At 46.9% G+C, this 26914-nt stretch overlaps 1 protein-coding gene and 1 non-coding gene across 2 annotated transcripts; both read right to left on the bottom strand.

The window, feature by feature from the left end:
• Positions 1-13239: 13239 nt before the first annotated feature.
• On the bottom strand, positions 13240-13312 carry TRNAW-CCA (transfer RNA tryptophan (anticodon CCA)). The gene has a single exon. It is a non-coding gene; the product is annotated as a tRNA-Trp (tRNA).
• Positions 13313-14545: 1233 nt separating this feature from the next.
• Positions 14546-18365, bottom strand: PNMA8A (PNMA family member 8A). The gene is given in 5 exon segments (XM_069552341.1): positions 14546-17258; positions 17260-17576; positions 17579-17710; positions 17713-18077; positions 18222-18365. Coding segments are annotated over 4 exon segments (1413 nt in total). The 5' UTR covers positions 17990-18077; positions 18222-18365; the 3' UTR covers positions 14546-16571.
• Positions 18366-26914: the final 8549 nt, after the last annotated feature.

Raw genomic sequence — 26914 nt, 5'->3', positions numbered from 1 at the left:
TCTCTCACACTCCCTTATTCATCACAGTCATGACACTGGACTCCAGTGGTTACTATGGCAACCCAACAATTGTTCCCTGCCCCCTTCTTCACTACCCACTTCTGGTTTGGAGGCTGAAAGTCAGGGACTCATTTTTCCAGCATTCTTGACTTCTACTCACAGTCATGTGACACCATTCTGGCCAAAGAGATGAAAGCAGAAGTCAGCTGGGAAGCTTCTGGTAAACCTTTGTGTCCCCGATAACAAGACTCTTCCTACCTTGACTGTAGATGTGATGGTCAGAGTTGTGGCAGCCATCCTGTGGTCATGAGGCAACAGTCCTGACCGTGAAAGTCAACACTCTGAGGGATTATGAGGCAGAAAGACCAAGAACCTGGGACATCAGATGTCACTGGAGCAATGCCTGAAACTACCTTCTTCCAGATTTTGTGTTATGTGAGAAAAATAAGTACCTGTTTATTGATATCATCATTTCCTAGTATTTGCCATCACACACATTTTTTACGGAAGAGAAACTGGCCCAGAGAGCCGTGGGCTGAAACTCAGCATTACCCAGACAGTTGTTGGAGGTGCTAGGACAGAAGTACAGGAGGGGGTGGGCTCTCAGACCTTAAGACCAGAGAGAGACAGCCTCAGTTCTTCTTTGGGAAAAAGAAAAAAAGAGAGAGAGAGAATGTGGGGAATGTGGACTTAGAATGTGCCAGGAGCTTCTCCTGAAAAACAAAAATTGGTCTCAGATTCAAAAGATAAAGCCAACAGGCAGAGACACGCAGGAAGAGTCAGAGACAGAACCACGTACATGCCCAGTCATCCTCAAAGTGCCAGCAGACAGACGATAAAGCCACCCTGCTCTGCCCACATTGTATTTCCAGCAGCCAATTCAGCTTTTTAAAAACAGAAGCCTGGGGTGGGAGGGGATTTAAGAAAGAGGGAAAATACGATGCTCACGGCTGATTCACTTCGTTATGGCAGAAACCAACACAATGCTGCAAAGCAATTACCATCCAATTAAAATTAAAAACCAGAATCCTAAGCTTCTAGACTGAAAGCAAAATAGCCTAATAAATACAGCCTCTTAACCCGGTGCAGTCAATACACAGGGGAAGATGTTTGCTATCAGTCTTCCCTGGAAAGAGACTCTCTGAACTTTACACCAGAATCTACCTGTGACTTGTAGGTCCAGAGCTGGGAAAGGAATATGCATCTTTCTATCAGGTAGGCTTCACCCGGGGAAACCATAAACTTCATTTCTCCAGTTGTATCAGTCAGCCAGGGCAACATTAGCTGCTGTAACAGACAAACAAACCCCCAAATGTCTAATGACTCAAACAATGTTAGGAATTCATCCTTGCTCATGTAAATCCACGGTTGTTCTTCATTGCAGATGATTTTCCTCAAGGTGTTCTCAAGGAACTCCAAGAACCCGAGTTCCTTCCACCTTCTGGCTCCCCCATGTTCACCATTTGGCTTCTGAGGTTCTGGGGGTCATCTCTGTCCCAGCTGGCTTGAAAGAGGAACAGATTTAGAAAATCATGGGCAGGAGGTTTAACTTCCCTTCCATTCATGTCCTGTGGCTTAGAACTCAGTCATGTGGTCACACTTAAATGCAAAGGAGGCTAGGAAAGTGTCTTCCAGAGGTGTGCACAGCAAAAGAAGGAATTGGTTTTGCAGAACTGCTAGGAATCTGCGTCACGCTGCACAATCCTAAAACAATAATAGAAAACACAATTACAGGTAATATAGTAACGATGGTGATGCGGTGAAATGGGATGTTGGTCTAGCTAGCATCCCGTTTAGAACCACTGCCTTCATGTTGCTCAGGAAATCGTGCCTCTCTCCATCTCCTCCCCGCTATTCCAACAGCATGAACTCTTTATCTGGTCCCAGGGTCAGCACACAACCCACTGAGTCACGCACAGCTCAACCTGGGGGTTTTCCTAGAGTGATTCAGAGAGGGGTCTCTCTTTCCTCTTGCCTCTGGATGAATCTGGGAGGACAGAAGCCCAGAGTTGCTGCAACTGTGCTGTGAACACAGCCAACGCCCAAAACACTCTAGAGACAGAGACCATCGCTCAGTGCCTGGACTCTGCCATGCCTGAAGTCAGACTATCCTTGAATTCTGTTAGCCAAAAGAATCCCTTTGTAGTGAAAGTCACTCAGTCGTGTCCAACTCTTTGTGACCCCATGGACTATACAGTCCATGCAATTCTCTAGGCCAGAATACTGGAGTGGGTAGCCTTTCCCTTCTCCAGGGCGATCTTCCTAACCCCGGTCTCCCGAGTTGCAGGTGGATTCTTTACCAGCTGAGCCACAAGGGAAGCCCAAGAATACTGGAGTGGGTAGCCCATCCCTTCTCCAGTAGATCTTCCCAATTCAGGAATTGAATCAGGGTCACCTGCATTTCAGGTGCATTCTTTACCAACTGAGCTATCAGGGAAACTGAAAGGTCCCTTTGTAAGAAAATTTTCTTTTATGTAAGCCAGTTTGAACTGTGGTTCTGTTATTTGCAGTGGACTAATGTCCATTTAATTCCCGGGTGGCTCAGCAGTAAAGAATCTGCCTGACAATTCGGGAGACTTGGGTTCCATCCCTGGGTTGGGAAGATCCCCTAGGGAGAAAGAAATGGCAACCCACTCCAGTATTCTTGCCTGGGAAATCCCATGGATAGAGGAGCCTGGTGGGCTACAGTCCATAAAGTCACAAAAAGTAGGACATGATTGAGCGAATGAGCAGGCATTCATGCAATGAAACTACTGGTACTCTCAGTATTACTCTAATTATAATAACAAAAAGTTAAAGGGACTTCCCTGATGGTCCAGTGGTTAAGAAGTCACCTTCCAATGCATGGGACTTGAGTTCATTTCCTGGTAGGGGAACTAAGATTCTACATCTGCATGTGCACTAAATCGCTTCAGTCGTGTCCAGCTCTATGTGACCCCATGGACGGTAGCCCGCCAGGCTCCTCTGTCCACGGCATTCTCCAGGCAAGAATACTGGAGTGGGTTGCCATGCCCTCCTCCAGGGGATCTTCCCGATGCAGGGATGTTAATGTCTCTTACATTGGCAGGCGGGTTCTTTACCACTAGCGCCACTGGAAAGCCCCAGGACAACTAAGCCCGTGTGCCGCAGCTAGAGAGCCCACGTGCTGCGACTGCTGAGCCTGTGTGCTCTCGAGCCTTGGAGTCACAAAGACTCAACACAGCCTAAATAAACAAACAAATAAGTAAATGTGAAAAAAAAAAAGTAGATGGATCCTGCGTCCATCTGGAGAGTGGAACTGCTAATGTTTCTTAACAGATCCTGTGTGATATATGAGCGTACACGAAGATGGTTGTCTGGCTACTTCTCCTGTTACCACACACACGTATACACAAACACACACATGTATCACACCAACATAAATGCATACAGTTGGACACACATGTGCACACATATACACGTGTACATATCCAACCATGTGCATACGAACACTCATAAATACATATGCATCTATACACACACACACACCGAAATATACATACACTTACACACATGTACATATGACGTATGGACATAGACACATGTACATACACACCAGTACAGAAGGCACACACGTAGAGAGAGAGATGTGCTGGGATATTCATAAACATCCCTTCTCTTTTTGAAGGAAAAATGAGAACATGCTATGGTCTTTGGCTTCAGCGGAGGCAGAGGAGAAGGGTGATGGGGTGGGTGCTTTCTATTTTCAATTTTGCACTGCTTGAATGTCTAACACTGTGCTTACCTTATTTTTAAATGTCCACAGGGGCTATTTCAGCAGTGGGTTAATGGGTCATTTCTCATTTTCTTCTTTATATGGTTCCTTATTAAATAAAACCAAACCACCACAGCCTAAAAATAAAATGTGTTGGAAGCCAAGACCATATTATTGGCAGCAGCCACAGTGATTCTCTTTTCTTTCCCACCCCCCCTTCCTTTTTCTGCATCTCTGATTGCTCTTGTAAATCTGTCACTGAATAAAACACTTTCAGCCATATCGGAACAGCCCAGTACCGGCACACCCGTGCCTGTGAGATTGTTTAATCCAGCAGCTGCCACCTCTCACATTCCTCAGGCTCCAAAAACCGACAAGAGCATCTGCTAAGGATTTATTCAGCCTTGTGACCTAAGAACTTGGTAACAAATGCCTGGGTAACAAGTTTGAGCACAGTGGTTTTCTATTCTAGATGGCTTCAGGTTGGCAAGTTCCGAGTATCTCGCTTGTGAGTTTCTCGTTTGTGGTAAGAAATGACGAGTTTCACAATTCTGCTTAGAAACTAAAAAAGAAAAAGCTCACCCCACTGCACCATTTTGACTCCTTCTGGATCTGCGTTACCAGTACTAGAAATGACAAGAGTTTCACAATTTGATCAGAAATTAAAAAAAAAAAATTCCCCCACCACACCACTTTGAATCCTTCTGGATCTGTATAACAGAGATTAGAACTGACAGCTGTTTAAAAATTGTTAACAACAACAACAAAGAAAATTGTTACCAGAGCTGGGAGATTGTTGAAAAGCAAGTTGAGACCAGCTCATTTAACAACCATGAAAATGTTAAAAAAAAAAAATACAGCAATGAATAAGTTTTGGAAATGGAAGAAGGAAGAAAAAACACATCAATGGAATGATTTCCAATCTACCCATTCAGTCTGTCAGTCAGCTTTTTAGACTTTTTGATTCTTTGATCTTTTCCAAGCTTTAAAATTCAAATGTATCAAGTTTGCCCCTCATAGTTTCTGAGCTCTGTTTTTCTGCTTAGAAAAAGATTCCGCCAACTTCTAAGTACATGTTTTGTTTGGTTTTGTTTTCTTTTAAGTGCATGCTTTGATTCACCATTTTTGTGTGTGTGTGGAGTGCTTGATTACTTCGTGGTTTGCCTTTCAATTTTGGATCCATCTGGATTTCAGTGAAAGGAACACAGAAATCTAGCTTTTATCCCTTCAGTCTCCAAAGAAAGGTTTGGACACGTGATTCTTATCTTGCCTGCTGAATTGCGACACTGCCTCCTTCAAAACTGAAAATCTGGTACTTGTGGGCCCCAAGTGGTTAGGACGGTTACCCATTGATGACGCATTTTATTATCTGATAGGGCTTAATCTTGCCTCCACCATGCATTTTGCTTCTTCAAAACTTATTTGTTACTCTCGTATGGTAACAATTTTCGACACTTTATCTAGCAAGCATATGTCAATTTTCAGGAGGTGAACAGTGGGGCACTTTCATTTTAGAGTCAATAAGAATCTCAGCTGTTCACAATGCTTAGCCTGAATGTCAAAGTCACGGGTAGGCACCCAGCTTATGTCCCCCACAGCATACGATCACGAGTCAGTGGTTACACATTCACTGGCTCTTATAGAATTATTACTTAGAGATTGGAACCTCCTCCAGGACGGCTGTGCCTGAGGTTTACTTGTCACAGAGTTGAGCGTGACAAGGCATGCGCTTTGTGGAAATAGTTGGTGGAGTTTTGCAGGCACGGACCTGCCCAGACCAAAAGTGTTTAAAAACTAACTAGCATCCACAGGGATACACCTTCCAAGACAAAGAGGCTTTATAAGAAGTGCAAATATTTGTCCATAAAATGGTAGGAATGCTGCCAATGACAGCCGAAAAATCTGGTTAACTTAGCAATATCTGTAAATGTGATTTGGGGGTAATTTCACTTTTTTTTTTTAAGTACAGTGTTGCCTTTCTCTGAGGAATCACTATGACAGCCGGGACTCTGGACACATACAGTAATTCCCCTACTGCTGCTGCTGCTAAGTTGCTTCAGTCGTGTCCGACTCTGGGCAACCCCATAGACGGCAGCCCACCAGGCTCCCCCTTCCCCGGGATTCTTCAGGCAAAAACACTGGAGTGGGTTGCCATTTCCTTCTCCAATGCATGAAAGTGAAATCACTGAGTTGTGTCCAACTCTTCACAACCCCATGGACTGCAGCCCACCAGGCTCCTCCATCCATGGGATTTTCCAGGCAAGAATATTAGAGTGGGGTGCCATTGCCTTCTCCGTAAGTCCCCTACATATGAACAACTTCCATTCTGAGATGGAGTTCGTATGTCCAACAAAGATAGTCCAGGTACCCAACTAACACAATCTACTATATAGTACTATACTGTAATAGGTTTATAATACTTTTGCACATATGAGGCATTGAAAAAGCACAAAAATAAAGAAAACAGTTTTAACCTCACAGCACAGTACCTTGAAAAGCACAATAGTAGAGTACAGCAGCTGGCATACAGGTGCTAGCTTTGAGTGAACAAGCAAGAAAAGTTACTGACGGGAGGAGGGCGGGGAGGTGGGAGATGGTAGAGCTGAAGGGTCATCAGCAATAGGAGATGGAGGGCGAGACGCAATTTCACGCACATCTGACATTGACGGGACACACGTTGGGACACGCATCTTTGAAAGTTTGCAACCTGAAGGTTTGTATATAGGGAACTTACTGTATTCTAAAAAAACTGATTGCTCAGTACAGTGGGGCTCAGTTCTGTGTGCTCGCCGAACCACCCCACTTCCATTTTGCTCAAACCAACCACACCCCCAAATTTCTCCATAAACTTCCTGCCCACAGGGTTCCACCCTTTGAGGGGGTGATGGATTCAGTGTGTTCGAGGTCAGCGCCATTGTCTACTACATGAAGATGAGGACTTTTCCAGTAGGCAAATGTGTGACCCTGGTGGAACTCACAGTTGTCTACACCCCGTTGTGGCTTCATACACAGGTTCTGGAACCTTCTTTCCACCAGGTCTTCCTTAATACCCACTGCAGTTTCCTCACCTGCATGAACCAGCCTCAGTTCCGGGCTGTTTCAGGGCAGGTGAAACTCTGTGAGAAAATGACCCAGTGTGATGCTAGAAAGTTTGTAGGAAGTGAAAATGTTAGTCGCTCAGTTTTGTCCAACTCTTTGTGACCCCTTGGACTGTAGTCCGCCAGGCTCCTCTGTCCATGGGATTCCCCAGGCAAGAATACTGGAGTGGGTTTCCATGCCCTCCTCCAGGGGATCTTCCTGACCCAGGGATTGAAAAAAGGTCTCCTGCATTATAGGTGGATTCTTTACTGTCTGAGCCACCAGGGAAGCCCCCTGAAGGAGTTACCATGGGATACATTTCAACTACGTTGCAGGAGAAAACTGCTAGCAGCAGGTTCCCTAGGACCCCAAACAAAAGTCATTTTGAACATTTGACAGCTGTTGCCAAATGGCCTTTAAACCAGTTCACACTCCCAGTAATAGTGAGTGACACTGTTTCATCACACCCTGGCCAGCACTGGCTATTACGCAACTTTTGAACGTTTGTCAGTCAGATCAGTGGACAAAGGAATGTCCCAGTTGTTTTCTAGACTCTCGGCTCTACTCCACTGATCTCTCAGGTCATCCTTATCTCAGTCCATTCTTATCTCATGACTGTTTCTTTAGCTGGGCTTCCCAGGTGGCACAGTGGTAAGCAATCCACCTGCTACCGCAGGAGACTCAAGAGGCGCAGGTTCCACCCCTGGGTCGGGAAGGTCCCCTAGAGGAAGGAATGGCAGCCCACTCCAGTATTCTTGCCTGAGAAACCCGGAGGTTTCTCAGGAGGACGAGATCCTCCTGGACAGACGAGCCTGGCGGGCTACAGTCCATGGGGTCACAAAGAGTCCAACCCGACTGATCGAGCACACACTCTTTCTTTAAGTGTGATGTTGAGCCTCTTTTTATCCGTTTACTGTGGACGCTTGTTTTTCAATAAACTTCCAATTTGAGGTTCTTACCTATTTTTCTCAACTGTTCTTCTTTCTCTTAATCATTTAATAAACACGAAAAGGGAGGCACAGAATCCCTATTTGTCCCCAATTTGTCGCTACCTTTTGACTTAATGTTACTTTTTTTCCCCTCAGGTAAAAACTTTTAACTTTTCTGTTAGTCACAGTGGTGAAGAAGCAGGCTTTCTTTGATGGTTTTGGGTTATAGGAGACTGGAGCCCTTTGCTGGGTCTCAGGGTTGCCTACATTTAAGTAAGATCTTTGCACTTTGCAAGTCCACTCAGCTTTGACAATCTTCCTCCCCTCCAGATGATGTGGATAAAAGGGAACCCTCCTGCATGGTTCGTGGGAATGTAAACTGGTGCAGCCATTGTGGAGAGCAGTATGGAGGTTCCTCAGAAAACTAAAAATACAATTACCATAAGACCCAGCAATCCCACTACTGGGCATATATCTGGAGAAAACTCTAATTTTAAAAGATATATGCCCCCCAGTGTTCACAGAGGCACTATTTCCGATAGCCAAGACACAGAAGCCACCTAAATGTCCATTGACAGATGATTGGATCAAGAAGATATACATAATGGAACATGACTTATCCATAAAAAAGGATGAAATAATGCCATCTGCAGCAACATGGATGGAACTAGAGATGCTCATACTAAGTGAAATAAGTTGGGAAGAGAAAGACAGATACCATATCATATCACTTATCTGTGGAATCTAAAATATGACAAATTAACCTGTCTGTGGAACAGACTCAGACTTGTTATTGCCAAGGAAGAGGGGCCTAGGGGAGGAATGGAGTGGGAGGTTGGGGTTCGAAAATGGAAGCTATTATTTATGGGCTGGATAAACAACAAGGTCCTACTGTATAGCACAGAGAACTATATTCAGTATCCTATGATAAACCATGATGGAAAAGAACACTAAAAAAGAATATATACATCTGAATGGCTTTACTGTACAGCAGAAATTAACACAACATTGTAAGTCAACTGTACTTCATTTAAAAGATTAAAAGAAAACAATTTTAAAAAAAAGAAAACTTCCTCCCCTTCAAGATTATCAATGATCCACCCAACTTTTCCTCTGCAACTTTTGCAATTTTATTTTCTACATTTGATCCGTCTGGAATTTATTTTGGTATCAGGAGTGAGCTGGTTTTTCCCCAGTTACCTATTGTCCCAAGACCACTTTCTGCATAATTCCTCTTTCCCAGGCCAGTTTGAGACTCCACCTATACTGCCCTCTTTGCAGATTTTGGTCGCTCTGTTTCTTCGTTCTGTACTGAACTATTGTTATTATCGCAGGCTCATCACACAGTTTAATATTCATCAGATAAATAGTCCTGCAGCCAGGCCTCTTGCACGACTGACCTATCTCTCTGTTTTCTGCGTGTTTACTTTGGATGTTTCCCTCCCTATTTCTACATGTTGATGGTTTTAAAAACAGCCAGCCTGCCCTCATAGGAAATGCTTCAGTTAAGGGCGTAGGGAATCATGGAAAAAGAGTGGGAGGGAAAGTTTTGCTTCAGAGATTTGCCCTTGAACGTTCTGTAAGTACTCCCATTTCTTATCAAGTGTGAAAGTCACAGGGGAAATACCCAGAACAAGCCTGGAGCGTGAGAGTGGGCCTTAATCGCTGACATTAGCTACACATTGACCAATGTTCCCACTGAGGTGGGGGCCCCACGGCTTTACTTTACTTGAGCGTGACCAGACTTGTACTCTCTGCAAACCCTTTTGCTTTTCCAGTTTTGCAAGAATAGAAGAGCCCAGGCTGGAATTTTAAAAACTGACCCTTGGGAAGCTTAAAAACTTTCCAACTGAAAACACATTGATGAAAAAGAGACTCAAATACACATCGAAAGAAGATAACAAAAGCTTTCTTCCAAGATCCGCAGCGTGGCTCATTTACTCGGCAGCCAGAGATGATGTGGCGTCTGCAGCCAATGAGGAAGGACATTTGGCTCCGTGGCTTTTTTTAGGGGGTGAGGGGCTTCACCCCGAGGCATATGGGATCTTATTCCCCTGACCAGGGAGGGAACCCGTGCCCTCTGCATTGGAAGGGCAGAGTCTTAACCACTGGACTGCCAAAGAAGTCCCTTGTGGATTTGCTAATATAGGGAAAAGTATAAAGGAGAATCTCTATAGTACCACCTCCCCCTGAAAAGGTCCATGATCCAGACTTTTTTTACTACAATTTTTAAAAATAGCATTGAAATTCACATGACATAAAATTAACCATTTTAAAGTGTCAAGTTCATTGGCATTTAGTAATCAGTTCGGAGAAGGCAATGGCAACTCACTCCAGTACTCTTGCCTGGAAAATCCCATGGACAGAGGAGCCTGGTGGGCTGCAGTCCATGGGGTCGCTAAGAGTCGGACACGACTGAAGCGACTTAGCAGCAGCAGCAGTCACAGTTTGGGGCAACCACCACCTCTATCTAGACCCAGAATATTTTCATCACCCCAAAAGGAAACCCTGAACTCATTAAGCAGTAGAAGTGTGACAGTCTTAGGGGAGCCCGTTCACCCTCCCTGCAGCCCCGACGACCATTATCTACTTTCTGTCTCCACAGATTCCCCAGTTCTGAACATTTCACATAAATAGAACCACACAATATGTGGCCTTTTGCGCCTGGCTTCTCTTACTTTCCCTTCTCCAGGGGATTTTCCCGACCCAGGAATTGAACCGAGGTCTCCTGCATTGAGGTTCAGCCCCATGTAGTGTATGTCAGCACTTCACACCATTTTATGACTGAATATTGACTACTTAAAAAAAAACACCCAATATGGGACTTCCCCAGTAGCCTAGTGGTTAGGACTCCTGCTTATACTGCAGGTGGCACGGGTTTGATCCCTGGTTGGGGATCTAAGATCCCTCCAGCTGCAGGTGCAGCCAAACAGACAAAACACCCAATATGAGTGCATGGTTAGAAACCGACAAAGAAGAGGCAGTCAAAACAAAGTATGGACAGCTGAGAAGCCCCCCGTTACACCCTTCACCTGGCCTCCAGCTGGCCTCTACCCAGTCCCAAGCTCTAAGGGTGAGCATGCAAGCTTAGTCACTCAGTCATGTCCGACTCTTTCGATCCTACGGACTATAGTCCATCAGGCTCCTCTGCCCAGGAAATTTTCCAGGAAAGAATGGTGGAGTGGGTTGCCATTTCCTCCTCCAGGGGACCTTCTCGACCCAGAAGTTGAACCCACGTCTCCTGTGTCTCTTACATTGCTGGTGGCTTCATTACCAGCTGAGGCACTGGGGAAAACCCATTCGCATTCTAAGGGCAATTACTATAAAATAAATATATGTACCTGTACCTTCCTAAAACAAATATATTTGTATGCATTTGTTAACATAACAATGTATGTTTATTTCTTCTTATAAAACATTCAACAAAAGAGATCCTAAGACATCTTTTTTATTTTTTTATTTTTGGTAGCATGGTTTGTTCACTGAATAATATGGCTTGGATGAAACTTACTCTGCAAGGTGGATGGGGAAGGGGATGGGTGGGGGATGGGCTGGGTGCAGAATAGAGTTTGGTGGGAGGGGGAGGCTTAGGCATTTAGGAGGCTGCACAGGTGGATTCCATTTGTGAGAATGAATCCAGCTGAACACGTATGATACACCTACCTTTCAAGAAAAAGGTTTTAAAAATATGGCCTGACAATCAGCGCTCAGAGATCCATTTTATCCTGACAACCGCACAGTGTTCTTTTCTATGGTGTCACATAAATCTTTGGAAGACTATTTCCAGTTTCCACCTCCCTTTTACAAAAGCGCTATAATCAGCAGTCCTGGCATCCCTCAGCACAGTTTGATGAGCGTGTTTTAAACTCTGATGGCCAGAACCATGTCACTCTCAGGAGGATGTACCGACTTCCATGCCTATTAAGAACACTTGGGTAGAGTCTGCTAAGTTGCAGGTTTTTCCCTTTCAGCACTTTGAATGCATCGTGTCATTTTCTTTTTTTTTTTTAATTTTTATTTTTACTTTATTTTACTTTACAATACTGTATTGGTTTTGCCATACATTGAAACAAACAAGGAATAGCCGGTAGCCTGCTCCCCCAAACTCTCTCCAGCACTGGGCACCCCTAAACTTTTGCATTATTGCCCAGTTGTCATGTGAATGATGAGATCGCATGACTGTTTGGCTTTGCACTTATTTTAATCATGCATGGAAGAGGTGGGGAAGCAGGGTGGTATCTTGGATAACAGCCTATCTTGGAAGCCCGGGCTCCAAACCTGGCCTGTGTCATTTGCCGGTGGAGTGAACTTAGCCTGGTTATTGACCTCTAGATGATGTTTCCTCGTCTATAAAACTGGGGAGCAGCATAGAAGCACCTCCCTCCCAGTTATTATTATTATTAGGCTTAAATAAGATATTGTGGCTTCCCTGGTGGCTCAACGGTAAAGAATCCGCTTACGATGCAGGAGCTGTAGGTTTAATCCCTGGGTCGGGAAGATCCCCTAGAGAAGGAAATGGCAACCCACTCCAGTATTCTTGCCTGGGAAATCCCACGGATAGAGGAGCCTGGCAGGCTACAGTTCAAGGGGTTGTGCAAAAGAGTCAGGCACAACTGAGCGACTCAAGAACAATTACTTCTCTTTTTATCTAAACACTTATTGATTTCTTTTTAAATGTACTACTGTGATCCTTCTGAAAGGTAATTGCATACAAAGCAGGAAGCAGAGAACCCTGCTTTAGTAAAGAACTTCAGTCCTTTATTCCAAATGGCTGTCCAGTTTTCCTAACACTAACTTGTTTAGAAAATCCTCTTTCTCCCCTGCCAACTCAAAATAAATTTCTACTTCTGGACTCATGATTCTGTTCCACTGTTTTGTTGGTCTATTTCTTTCTTTCTTTTTTTTTTAAATTAAAGAGCATAATTGATTTATAATATTGTGTTAGTTTCAGTTTTCCAGTAGTCACGTACGGATTTGAGACCATGAAGAAGGCTGAGCGCTGAAGAACTGATGGTTTTGAACTGTGGTGCAGGAGGAGACTCTTGAGAGTCCCTTGGACACCAAAGAGATCAAACCAGTCCATCCTAAAGGAAATCAGTCCTAAATATTCATTGGAAGGACTGATGCTGAAGCTGAAGCTCCAATACTTTAGTCACCTCATGCGAAGAGCCGATTCATTGGAAAAGACCCTGATACTGGGAAAGATTGAAGGCAGAAGAAGAAGGGGGCAACAGAGGATGAGATGGTTGGATGGCATCACTGATTCAATGCACATGAGTTTAAGCAAATTCTGGGAGATAGTGAAGGACAGGAAAGCCTGGTGTGCTGCAGTCCGTGGGGTCTGTCTTGTTCCTGGCTGTCTCAAGGTTGAAGGTGAAGTCGCTCAGTCGTGTCCGACTCTTTGCGACCCCATGGACTGTAACCTACTAGGCTTCTCCGTCCATGGGATTCTCCAGGCAAGAATACTGGAGTGGATTGCCATTTCCTTCTCCAAGGGATCTTCCTGACCCAGGGATCGAACCAGGGTCTCCTGCATTGGAGGCAGACGCTTTAACCTCTGAGCCACCAGGGAAGCCCCTGATGACCAATAAATTTTGGCTAAACAGAGTCATGAGTGGATGACCAAACTGTACCTTCAGTCCCTCCTGGCTGTATGCAGGCCGCTCCTCCCAGCATCGCCCCACCCCCACCCCCTTGCCTGGAGGCACCTCTGGCCAGGCCTTGCTCCAAGGTACACCACAGACAGAACAGAGACAGCTCTGAGACATCCAAGAGACAGTCTGAGAGGCTTCCTTGGAGACTTCCCCTGTACCCCACGGAGCCCCACCCCTGGGTCTTCCCCCACCTCGGGTCACGTTCCCCCCACTACCAATCTTTCCTGGTGGATTGGGTCTAACTGGAGGGAGTGACTGCTCCTGGGAGGCACTTAAACATCTCGGCCAAATCCGGCTTTCCCCCTAGAGGGGCGGAGGCGAGGACCCAATAAATTAACCTCTGACCGGGGTCTTTGTGTGCTCACACGCCAGGGTGGAATTAGCTCCCCTGTCCTCAGAGTCCAGCTTCCCTTTGGTCTCCAGGGCATCACGTAGCTCTGGTAGAGTGGTCACCATGGTTCAGGGGTCCCTAACAGGGGAGAGGCTTGGGCAGAAGGAAATTTAACTCGATTTTTCACTGAAAAAAACCCTCAATTTCTGTCTGAGGGGAAGAGAGGGTTTTCATCTTCTAGCTGCTTTTAAAAGTAAACTCGCCCTTTCAGGTAATCCATACCACCAATAACCTGTTCTAGAAACTTCTAGAAACCCCAGGATCTGGCGGGGGGGGGGGGTGGAGTTTTCACACTGGTGACAGGTCATATAGCCACCTGCAGCTCTCTCCAGAGGCTATATGTCTGGGGACAGATATCTTGATGACTTTGTCTCATGGAAAATTGATGATTCTTCCAGCTTGAACCCAGGTTTGACCAGGGCTCACGCTGGGGCTCCCCAGGCGGCGCTAGTGGTAAAGAACTGGCCTGCAATGCAGGAGCTGTAAGAGATGAGGGTTCAGTCCCTGGGCTGGGAAGACCCCCTGGAGGAGGGCATGGCAACCCACTCTGGTATCTTACCTGGAGAATCCCATGGACAGAGGAGTTTGGAGGGCTACAGTCCATAGGGTTGCAAAGAGTCAAATACGACTGGAGCAACTTAGCATGCACACGCCCCAGGCTGGGAGTCCAGGACAGTGTGTATCGTTCAGTGTGGGGGGAATCCTTTCCTCAAATTTAACAGTTCATGCTGCTGGCATCTATAAGAGACTCAACAATCACTTAGTTTGCTAAACTTTATTTGATAACATGTACATTTACTAATCATGGTATCAATTTGTTAACACAATGAAGCCCTCCCTAATGGACCTGATTTTGAAATCAGGAGCTGGAGAGCCACAAGCTTGAAAGGCCAGTTCACTCCCACGTTTTGTTTTGCTTCGACCCAAGGATAACCGTGATACACACAGACGAAGAGCTGCAAACGGAAACCGTTTCCTTTTTTCCTGCATCCTCAGGCTCATCCAGGATTTTGAAATGAATTGTCATGAGAAAGCCGCTCAATCACTAACAACACCTAACAACTGTTCACATCCTTTATCACAAAAACGTTAAGTCACGAGATAGACCACAAAACGGAATGTGAATTACTGTGTGCCATGTCGATACGTTTTGCCATCAAACAACGCAGCATCACAGTAGGACAGTAACATGTGGATTACCAAGGGAAACTTCTGTCAGTGTGTTTGTTTGATGACAGGGCATTTGCAGGACCAACTTCTCCCACTTGGAACCTTTCCTATCAGCTGCATTTACAAGAAAATTAGATTATATGCAAATAGACGGTGAAATCAACAAAATGGATACCTGTACCGAAACACTGAAGAACACAAGGTAACATTTTGATAGTCTCTGGTGTGACTTGTTTGGCTTATGATACATTCACATAATCACTTTTTAAAAATAAATATGTGAAAAAGTAGATTTGGATTACTTCTTTGAGCGCACTGTGGGCTTCCCCAGGATACTGTCTGGAAATCATTGAGCTCGGGTAACCTGGCCCTCCCTCTCCTCCTGCACACATAGGAGACAAGGCATTCTGGTCTATTCAGAAGGCACCAACGATCAGCCAATTTTAAAAGAATATTTTCCTGTCTCTTCCTATGATGGGAGATTTGGTCTTCAGCCTCAAAGAGAGTCTGGGGCGGGGCACGGGATGGAAGTAGAGCCCGGGGACCCAGGAATGGCAGAGTCCTTCCCTCCCCATCATTCTTTTTTGGCTACAGGTTTCCTGCAAGGGTTTCACCCAAATGGGAATCCAAGTACCAGCTCTAGTAACAGAACCTTAAACCAAACACTTCAAGGCGTAAGTGGGTAGGGACCTTACCACCTTCTGGTTAGAGAAATGGAGGATGGACACTGAAAACTAGTAGGAGTGAGGAAGTGAGGTCTGCAGGGACGATCCTGACTTAACCTACCCAATGGTGGAAGCAGAGAGAGGATATAAGGGAGCAAAGGGCTGCCTACCTCTTTACCTCGCCAGGCCCTGAAGAGAGAGGTTGGCTCACCCTCCAGAAAAGGAAGCAGGGAAAGGGGGGGAAAGGCCAAACATAGGCGACCATAACAGTGAACCAGCCTGTGAGTCACAGTGAATGTTCTAGAACTTTTCCAATCTACTTCATGACTCTCCATCCTCTGAGGCTGTGTCTAGGAGGAGGTGAAAAAGCAGGCACAGCCGAGGAAAAAAGGCACAGGGCTATGTCTCCCTCCCTAACTCCTTCCACCTAAGACCTTACACACCATTTACCTCTGAGAGTCAGATCTCTACAAAGTGAGTTCCTAAAACAGTCCAAGGTCAACAAGTGCAACTTTATACCTGACTTTGAGCCTCCTTTTTGGTCTTCTTTCAACTGCTCAGGTGCAGATGGCCCCCACTATGTTCTGTGGATAAGTCAGAACAGCTCAAGGGGAGAAGCCGGGTGTGTTGGGAAAGATTTTTCACTTCCTGAGACTTTCTAAGTCTTTGAACATGTTGATCTCCCAACCAGGCCTCCAGAAACTCCAGCCTCAAGGCCTCCTACTCTGTCAAACAACATGACCCCAAACGTTGCCATCCTTATGGAGGGAGACGGGTCAGACGAAGGGAGAGATGACTGGAGAATGCCACAGAGACACACTTATCTACAAGGGATGGCTGAGTGGGTTTGCTCCGACCTCCTGTCTCCACAGGTGTTGGCCTTCAGGAGCCCCTAGGACGGGGGTCAGGGCTCTCGGCCTCTGAGGCCTCAGTTGGTGGCTCACCTGCTTCCTACACTGCACTGGGGTCCTCACCCACCATCTGCCCCTCTGCCCCCTTGGGTTCCTGTGCCCCCGCCTTCCCCTGCTGCTCCTCCCCCTCCATCCACTTGTTGACACACCCCAAACGACTTCTGATGTCATTCTCACCACTGGAGGCATGAGGAGGGCCTTGTGGCTTGGCCTCTGGACCCTGTGAGGCTGAGGTTGGTGACTCATGGGGCTGAGGGTCCCCGGGGGCCTTCTGGTCTGGTGCATCCAGGCCGGGGCCTGGCCCTTTCTTTGAAACCTCTGGCTTCTTCCTGGGGTCTTCTGAATCGACAAGGACATAAGAGACAGGGCCCAGGCTCACCTTCTTTTTCTTCCTCATGTGGGCAGGGCTCTTTGCCGAGGCCCAGCCCATGGCGTTCTTCTTTGGGGGGCCCTCCAGAACACCATCTTGGTCTGACTCAGAGGCAACTCCCCAGCTTGCAGCTACACCGGGTGGGTTGCTGGGAAACTTCCAGGCACATTTTACTGGGGGCTTCTTCAAAGCCGACCCCTCCTGCTTCACACATGGCTCTTTGTTGCTCCTGACATGTTCTAACATCTCCCTATTTTTACCACCATCAGCTGCAGGATGCTTCAGGGAGGCCAAGCTGTGGGAATGGCTGCCTTGGGATTTCTTCCAGGGCACTGGTTCCTGCTTGGGAGTTTTTTTTCTGCTTCTTCCTCCTGGAGTGAATCAGAGCTCCAGCCTTTCGAACCAAAGGTTTAGGACCATCACCCCCATTTGCCACGTCATTCCAGCCATCCGGGTTCTCCATCTTCAAGGCAGAGCCCCTGCCCCTCTCTGCAGCCCTCCCTGGCTTCTTCTTGACCTTCCCCCCTGCTGCTGAAGCCAAGGATGCTACCACTTGGGGCTTGGCAAGCTCTTGCGCCCTAGCTTCCTCCTGGCTGCGTATTTCGGCATCCATATAGTAGATGATTTGCACCACAGCCCCCAGAAGCACCCCCAAAGCTTCTGCCCAGTTCTTGGGGACCAATTCTGGGTCTGGGGTGGTGAGGCCCTGCTGAGTTCAAGCAGGCGCACCACATCCTCCAAGGTGCGCTCCTCCGCGTACAGGAATTCATTCAGGTTTTTTAAGAACTCAGCATCCTAGGTGGGGTCCTACAGACCACTCTCCAGATGCCCCCCCTGCCTGGGAACTCCCGGGGTATGGCCCTCAGATTCACACCCTCCCCAACCTCAACGAGGGCAGCTTTGGCATTTTCTTCCCTCAAAAAATTCTTGTTGAGTACGGAGTACGGGCCCAGCGGGGAAAGGACCCCATTCAAGGTCTCCTCGATTTCCGCTTGGCCACAGTCCTCTGGGATGCCTGTGACCAACAGGGACCTGTGGATGTCCGCTTCCATCCCCCGGCACCAGTCCTCCAAAAGGTTCGCCGCCATGGTCGTGGACACCGCGGGGCTCAATTCCCAGGTGTGCTGAAGCGTCTACGAGGCGGACCGCTCCTGCGGCGGTCCCTAAGCAGCAATCCTGAAAGGTGACAGGAGAGGGCGGTCAGAGAGCCGATAAACACGGCCAGGTTCAGAGATCTCAGCTGCCCCCTCCAAGGTGGGCCTGCAAAAGGCCTCGAGCTTTCCCAGGGCCTTCCTCCCCAACCGGGCCCCGGGTGCTCACACGTGTCCTGAAATCTGCGGAAAACCGCGCTCAGCCCCTTCCACCGGGCCCTCCCGGCAGGGATACGGCAGCCCCACCTCTGAACGCCCAGACGAGCCGAGGAGGAGCCTCTGGGCCGGCCAGGTGCCAGCTCGGGGCGCTCCAGCACAGATGCCCTGGACGAATGGCCCGGGACGCCAGTGTCCGCCCCCACTAGGACTCCAGGCGCCTCGGCTAGGTCCCAGCAACCTCGCGGAGCCGAGGCAGGCATCTCAATGCGCGCTTGCGCACTTGCTCCCGCCATCTGCCCGCGGTCTCCATGGCAACCGGTGGTTGCTTTCGAGCCCGTGGGCCAAGCAACTGGGCCTGGGGAGCGGCTGGGAACACGACTGTTGACCTATTGACCGAGCCAGGGATTTAAATGTTCTCCGATTGCCCCTCCTGACCCAGTCTTTCGACCCTTAAAATGTGGGCCTCCAGGATGGGGGTTGGAGGCGCTGACTTAAGTGGCTGTGCCAGCTACCCCTCTTATTCTCCTCCTTCCTGTTGGGTTCAGCCAACAGGACCCCTAGGAGATATCAGAAAGCGTAAGGCGAGAGGAGAGAGCGCCTTCAAGCCCCCTGAGTTTCCCTAACAAAAGCCACAGTTCTTGTTGAGAGCCGTCTCAGCTACATTTTTTGTTCCTGCAATATCCAGAAGTTTCTAGAAATGTCTTGACTTCCCCCCTTCCCCTCCAAGCCTGGGAATAGTGCTTCACATTTCCTTGCCGGTTTCTTCAACCTCCTGCCTTCAGACAACTCCTTTTGTTTTGTTTTGAACACCTTTATTAACAATTAATGAAACGCTCCTCAGTGACTCAGTTTGGGTTTTTCTGTCAGGCCCTCAGTGATACAGCTAGCAGTGAGGCTTCCTAACTGTTCGATATTAGACTAATAATTTGAGCTATCTGAGTTCCTTGCTCTTCTTCACAGGTTCAATGATTTGCTGAGAGTTTTCCTGGGACTCAGAAAAATTACAGTGTTCATAGTTACGGTGTTGTTGCTTAGTCACCAAGTCGTGTCTGACACTGTTGAGACCCCCCACGAACTGCAGCCTGCCAAGCTCCTCTGTCCATGGCATTTTCCAGGCAAGAACACTGAAATGGGTTGCCATGCCCTCCTCCAGGGGATCTTCAGACTCAGGGACTGAACCTGAGTGTACTACTTGGCAGGCAGATTCTTTATTCGCTGCTGCTGCTAAGTCACTTCAGTCGTGTCCGACTCTGCGACCCCATAGACGGCAGCCCACCAGGCTCCCCCATCCCTGGGATTCTCCAGGCAAGAACACTGAAGTGGGTTGCCATTTCCTTCTCCAACGCACGAAAGTGAAAAGTCAAAGTGAAGTCGCTCAGTCGTGTCCGACCCTCAGCGACCCCATGGACTGCAGCCTACCAGGCTTCTCCATCCATGGGATTTTCCAGGCAAGAGTACTGGAGTGGGGTGCCATTGCCTTCTCCATTCTTTATTCGCAATTATAGTTTATTACAGGAAAAGTATACTGCTTAAGGGCAGCAAAGGGAAAGAAAAGGGCAGTCTGGGAGAGAGTTGTATGGATGGGCTTACTTTTCCCAGCAACATGTGACAACACGTAGGGAGTATTAACCAGGGAAGCTCACCTGGCCTTAGTGTCTAGAATTATTTTTTCCTGAGTTCATGTGCATCGAGCACACTTGTGATTGACCTTAGTTATTCAGCCTTCAGTATCTTCAGAAATCGAACAGATGCTGCAAGGCCCAAGGCCACGACCATCACTCACATTTCAGTACAGGATCCTGTAAGGCTTAGCAGTTACCCAGGAGTCACAGAAGGGCTAGTTGGTTCTTTGAAATGGACAGGGTTTGAGGACTTCCCTAGTGGTCCAGTCATTAGGACTCCAGGCTGCCACTGCAGGGAGCATGGGTTCAATCCCTGGTAGGGGAACTAAGATCCCACATGCCATGCACTGTGGGCAAAAACAAAAAATAAAATGAAAGCTACAGAGTTTGGACAACCCAGATCTGTTAAGTCTTCACTGCACAGATGCCTATAAGTGTTTCAATCAGGGTTCAGTCAGAAAAGAAGATTCTGAGTTACGCATTCCAAAATATTTGAGAGACAATTTTAAATTTGCTATATATATATATATATATATATATATGTATGTATGAACATACAAATATTTATTTGTAATTACATATATAATATACAATTACATGTAATCATAAATATATATTTGTATGTATGTATATACGCATGTCTATATTTGCGTGTGTGTATGTGTGTTAAGAGAAGTCAGCCGCTTGCCCCTTCTCCCATCAGTGAACCACCCACAATTACCAGTGGATCTAAAAATAGTTCTGAAGCACCCTTGGTAGGAGTCCTGGCTGTGGTTTCCATGACAACACTTCCAACTGCAGTTTCCATGACGATGGGTCCCTGCAGCCCCGACCCTTTCACCCATCTCTGCACTTTAGAGTTACCTTGGCATCCTCTTCTCCTTTTCACCTTAAGGTTTTTATTTTGTTTTCCTGTGTATTTTGGATGAGAACCCACATAATTTCCATAAATACTAAGGTCCCAGGGGCTCTGGGCTTCCACCCAGATTTCCCCTCCCGAGTAAGTTGTAGTAACCCACCCTGGGGGTTCTGTGATTCATCTGACTGGTTCTAGCCAGTTTGTGCTGTGAGAGCGAGCTCCTTCTTGCTCCAGAGTTTCTTCAGTTTGTACTTTCTAAATGTCCCAGGACAAGGCTTTCCCCCTCACCGCTAACCTCCAGACTGCCAGCCTCAGCATCTGATGTGAGTCTCTACACATATTTCTCCAACCCATGTAATCATTAAAAATACACAGACCCTAGGGAAGCCCCTAGTGGTCCGGTGGCTAGGACTCTATGCTTTCACTGCAGAGGGCTGGGTGGGCACTAAGATCCCACACGCCTCACAGCATGGCCAAAGCAAACAAACAAACAAAACCTACAGACTGTTTTCAAATACCAATGATTTATTTATATTTTTTAAAGTATTGTTAAAATACTCCAGAAAAAAAAAACAAAACAGGAGGATAGAGGGATAGATGGAACAAACTGGCTGAGAATTGGCCTTGAAAAACTTTGTTATTGATGGAGGTCATTACACTATTCTTTCTGCTGTTGTTTTCATTTTAAAGTTTCCAAAATGAAAAAAAAAAGTTAATGAAAGAAAGAAAATGCCTTCTGTCTTTGGTATTTTCTTTTTTTGTTGTTGTTTTTTCACTAAAATGGTTTACAGAAAGAATAAAAGTCGTTCCCACAGGATTTTATTGTTTTGATCCTGACTCATAAAATAGAAAATAAAATATCATAAAACATCTTGTACTGTTTATCAGAGAGACAGTAGTCTTGAAGCAGGATCTTATTTCCCTGTCCAGGGATTGAACCTAGCCAGCCAGTCCACCAGGGGCTAGAGGGTAGAAGCAAAGTTCCCCAATTCTTACCCTGTTTGAAAGCAAAAATGTTTCAAGGAGGCAAAAATTGCAAACAGGTACAAAGTTTATTATTACAGGCACGGGGACACAGCACAACGTATAGGAGAGCACACAGAGAAGCAGTTTATTCATTTAAGTCAGAAGCAGGGCAGGAATACACACCCAGAGAGGTGTGCGGGCTTCCTGAATGAGGAGGAGCGCAGTAAAGAGGTGATTTACATCCCTCTTACAGGACAATCCTTCCTGGTCTTTGTTTCCATTTGGCCAATTATCTTGTTTCTCTCTTCACACCTGCGTGGTCTCAGGACCCTCCCCAAGACGCGTGCGCAACTTTTCTCGAAGATGGGTCCCACCACAGATCCAGAGGGTTGGACATGGCACGTCCACACTTGATTTAGGCTGGAGCCCCCCTCCTGTTTTGACCCCCAAGGAGACTTCCTGCGTAGATGGGGAAAGTCTTCCTTGACCTCAGGAGTGGTCATCCTGTCTCTTTGCTTCAGCAGAGCTCAGCTTCTGTCACTAGCTTTGTCCTTGGAGTGTCTGGGTGACAAAGCTTCAATTTTACTCCACTTGACAAGCACGGTGTCCAGACCGGAGGCCCATCTGTTTCCTACTTCAGCACTACAACTTTCTTGCTTTCTTTTTTAAAGACTTATTTGTTTATTTTTATTTGTGGCTGCAGTGGGTATTCAGTGCTGCAGCTGGGCTTTCTCTAGTAGCGTCAAGCGAGGGCTGCTCTCGAGTTGAGGTACGTGGGCTTCTCATTGCGGTGGCTTCTCTTGTTTCCTAGCACAGGTTCTAGGTGCGAGGGCTCAGTAGTCGTGGCGCACGGCTTAGTTGTCCTGGACAAGTGGGATCTTTCCAGACTAGACATCAACTGGTGTCCCTTGCACTGCAAGGCGGATTCTTAACCATTGGACCACCAGGGAAGCTCCAGTACGACAGCTTTTAAAAGTAAAATTCATATTGTTATCTGGTTAGAAAGAGACATCCCACCTCTCCTTGTTTTGTTGAAATCGTTAACCAAATAAATATATGCTGTGTTCTTTATTTAAATAATTATTCTCAAATTCTAGAGAACTGTCATTATTAAGTACTTAGATATATGAAAAAAGTATACATAATAATGGAATGAATGCCTGGTGATTTATCCACCACCCCATCCCTAGCTTAAGAACTGGAGCATTTCTGTGTTCATTTTGGTCTCTTTCAGCCATATGCTGTGCTGAGCTAAGTCGATTCAGTCATGTCCAACTCTTTTTTGACCCTGTGGACTATAGCCCCCCAGGCTCCTCTGTCCATGTGATTTCCCAGGCAAGAATACTGGAGTGGGTTACCATTTCCTCCTCCAGGGGATCTTCCCGACCCAGGGATCAAACCCAAGTCTCCTGCATTGGCAAGAAGATTCTTTACCACTGAATCACCTGAGAAGCCCTCTCCTCCTTACATACCTTCACAAAAATCACTATCGCACCACACTGACTTATTAGCATATAAGTTAGCATCACTGTGTAACAAACAGTTCCCAGAGTGGTTTAAAGGTAGTACATATACCATCTAAAGTTGTAATCCCCTTTACAGTGGAAGCCCCCTAAGGGTAGACACCTTGCCTGTCTTCTTCACCATCAGATTCCCAGAATCGAAACTGTGTTTGCCGCAGAGGGACATTTAATCTTTCTCTGTTGAATGAATAAATGACTATGTCCATTGACTGTCTTGGGTTGGAAATCAAGTCAGCCACTTGGACAACCGCTGGAACTCTGAAGCCAGAGAATGAGACACTTTCTCTAAAAATAAATAAACAAGAAGGAAGAGAGAGGGTTGCCTCTGTCTGCAGTGCTGGGAAGGAAGCCAAAACAAAGAAGTGCTTATTCTTCAGTGTAGACAGGTAAATAGTAAACTCCACATGAGAGACCCACCCTCCCCTGAAAGAGGGAGATTTTTTCCCCCCCGATCATACTCAATGAGGCCAGTCACTCCAGATAGCCATAAATTCTGTGGGTGGCCACTCCCGGGAAACTTCCCGATCTGCGTTTCTCTGCCTCCTCTCTCTAAATTCAGGTCCCCGTAGCCAAATCAAGGTTGGAATGAATATTCACAGCTCACGTCCTCTCCTCACCCCCTTCCCCATCACCCCACATATGTGTGTTTTCAAAAATCTCCACTGCTTGTAGCAGATCTTACCACAAAAATTTACTTTTTATCCTGGCAAGCTTTCCCACAGATTTCTTGAATTCCCTCTCACTATTGGTCCAGCTAAAAGAATTGCCAGATGATCAGTGTCAATGAGAGCCATCTGCTAGGACAAGCCCTGTTGGTCTGGCTGCAGTGCATGCTGGGACCCAGAGGCAGGAAGGGCCAGAGGTAGGGGAGCTGTAATCGGGAAGAACAAATCTGACTCCATATTGGATCTGTTTCTTTTACTTTAACCTTCTTGTCTTATTGCTTCTAAAGGAATGTCGCCTATGGTTTAAAGTATGCATAATGGCCAATCTCCAGGAATGAACATTAAGCTAAAATACCTTGGTTTAGGGAATTCCCTGGTGGTTCAGTGGTTAAAACTCTGTGTTTCCAATGCAAGGGGTGAGGGTTTGATCCCTGGTCGAGGAACTAAGATCCCACATGCCATGATGTGTGGCCAAAAATAAATAAATAAAATAAAATACCTTTGTTTAGCTCACAGGAAACTTCCTGATCAGGCTCACCTGTGAATGGCTGCAGGAAGAAATGAACACTTCTCCTCTGGAGTCTGGCTGGAACCAGGAAATAGTTAAAATAACTAACCACCACCTTTTGGGGAGACTTTCCTGGCTCAGTGGAAAAGAATCCGCCTGCAATGCAGGAGACCTGGGTTCAATCCCTGGGTCAGGATGATTCCTGGGAGGAAGAAATGGCAACCTACTCCAGTATTCTTGTTTGGGAAATCCCATGGAGCAGGAATCCTGGCTGGCTACAGTCCACTGGCTCTCAGAAGAGTGGTCATGACTGACTAAACATCGTCCCCTGTTTTACTTCCTTACCGCTCCCTCTTTGTTCTATAGAATAAACTAGCATCCCCCCAGGGAAGATGGTTCTTTGGGACACTAGTCTACCATCTTCTCAGCCTGCTGGCTTTCCAAATAAGGTTGCCATTCCTTGCCCCAGTGATTCTTCTCAGTTTATTAGCCTGTCATGTGGTAAGAAGTACAAGCTTAGACTTGTAACAGGGTGAGCTGAGGGATGGATCTGAGCCCCTGAATATGCCTACAGGCTCTTGTAATCATTATCATCGTTACTACTATCATTATCATATTAATATATAAAATTACTGTTATTATTAAAGTACAGTTCTAGTACTGTTTATACAGCAGCGAACAAGGCAGACAAAATCCAGGAGCCTGGCGGATAAGTGGGATAAAGTCTTTCCAGATGAGGAAAACAGCCAGGGCAAAGGCCCAAGGGCCGGAGAGCATGAGATGTTTGAGGAACACTAAGGAGGCTAGTGGCCTTCCCCGGTGGCTTGGACAGTAAAGAATCTGCCAGCAATTCGGGAGACCTGGGTTCAAACCCTGGGTGGGGACGATCCCCTGGAGGAGGGCATGGCAGCCCACTCCAGTGTTCTCGCCTGGGAAATCCCCATGGTCAGAGGAGCCTGGAGGGCTACAGTCCATGGGGCCGCAGAGAGTCAGACACGGCTGAGTGAGGAAGCACAACACAAGGAGGTGAGTGTGGCTGGGGCAGAGGGAGGGAGGGGGAGGAGCTGTGAGTTGTGATGAGAGTTGTGATCAGAGGTGGGAGTTGTGATCAGAGAGTCCTCTTGGGAGAACTTGGCTTTTTCTCAGAGGAACATGGGAGACACCATGGGGTTCTAAGCAGAGGTATGATCTGATCTGAATTTAACCCTCACGACAGGCATGTGGACTAGAGATTATCAACCCATGAGGACACTGAGGCTCAGAAACCACACATCCAGTTTGTAGGGGAGCCAGGATTTGAACTTACATCTGTCTGACTTGCTGTGCCTCTGACTGGGGACTTGGACCTCAAGCAGAGAGGGTAAGGGGGGCAGTCTGGTGACCCCGGCTCCGGAAATGAGCAGAGCGGACTGGGGAAAACGAAGATCCACAGAGTTCCCTGAGCAGCGCTGTGTCTGGCAGAGATGGCCAGCTGCTCTCATTAGAGACCCTCCTCTGTCCTATTTCGTGCCAACCAGAGAACAAGCCTCATGGCCAGTCCTAAGAAATGTGATTATCCAAGACCTCCCTGGAGAGGATCTGGACTTTACCTTTCTTGTTCAGCTTGGATTCCTCCCATCATTGTAAGGTTTTCTGGACTCTCAGAGCCCCCTGGGCTTCTCTATGCAAGACCTGGGTCACACGTGACCTGGATCACACCTCCTTGTCCTTCAGGACTCAGCTTCTTCCAGGAAGCCCTCCTTGATGGCCCAAACTAGGTCCAGTACCCCTTTAAGGCTCCTTTGGCCCAACTCTGCCCACTCTGGAGATGGGTCTGTCTTTCCCACTGGATTGTGAGTCCTGGGAAGGGCAAGCTGGGGCTGTCACTGGTCACCACTGTCTCCCCAGCACAGGTCAGACACAGAGGAAGGGCTAGGGGAATACTCTTATTGAAAAAATTTGCCATAAATTCCCCAAAGACACTAATGCAAGAGGGAGGAGGTTTAAGGTGATGGTTAAGACAACTTAGGTCAAGCTCAGGCTCAAACCCAGACTCCATGACATCAGAGTTGGGAAATGCTGAACACGGTTGCTTCATCTCTCTAAGCCTCAGATTTTCTGCCTGCAAAATGGGGTGCTGGGAGATTCCGGGGGATGATGATACAAATAATGGGGTCTGGCACACAGAACTCACTCAGCACACGTCAGCTTCCTTTACTATCATCATCCAAGATGGGGAAATGAATGATCTTCCTGACAGACGCTTGTTTTGTCTTTACCTAATTTGGGTAGGGTGGGGAGCAAGCAATAAGTGGTGGGTTTTTGTTGTTGTTGTTGTTCCTTTGCCTTTTTGCCAAGTGGCATATGGGATCTTAGTTCCCCTGAAAGTGAAAGTGAAGTTGCTCAGTCATGTCCGACTCTTTGCGACCGCATGGACTGTAGCCTACCAAGCTCCTCTGTCCATGGGATTCTCCAGGCAAGAATACTAGAGTGGGTTGCCATTTCCTTCTCCAGGGGATCTTCCCCCACTCAGGGATAGAACCCAGGTCTCCCGCATTGCAGGCAAATGCTTTAACCTCTG

The sequence above is a fragment of the Ovis canadensis genome, chromosome 14 (assembly GCF_042477335.2).
Source record: "Ovis canadensis isolate MfBH-ARS-UI-01 breed Bighorn chromosome 14, ARS-UI_OviCan_v2, whole genome shotgun sequence".
Lineage (NCBI taxonomy): Eukaryota > Metazoa > Chordata > Mammalia > Artiodactyla > Bovidae > Ovis > Ovis canadensis.
This window is presented reverse-complemented; position numbering and strand designations above follow the sequence as displayed.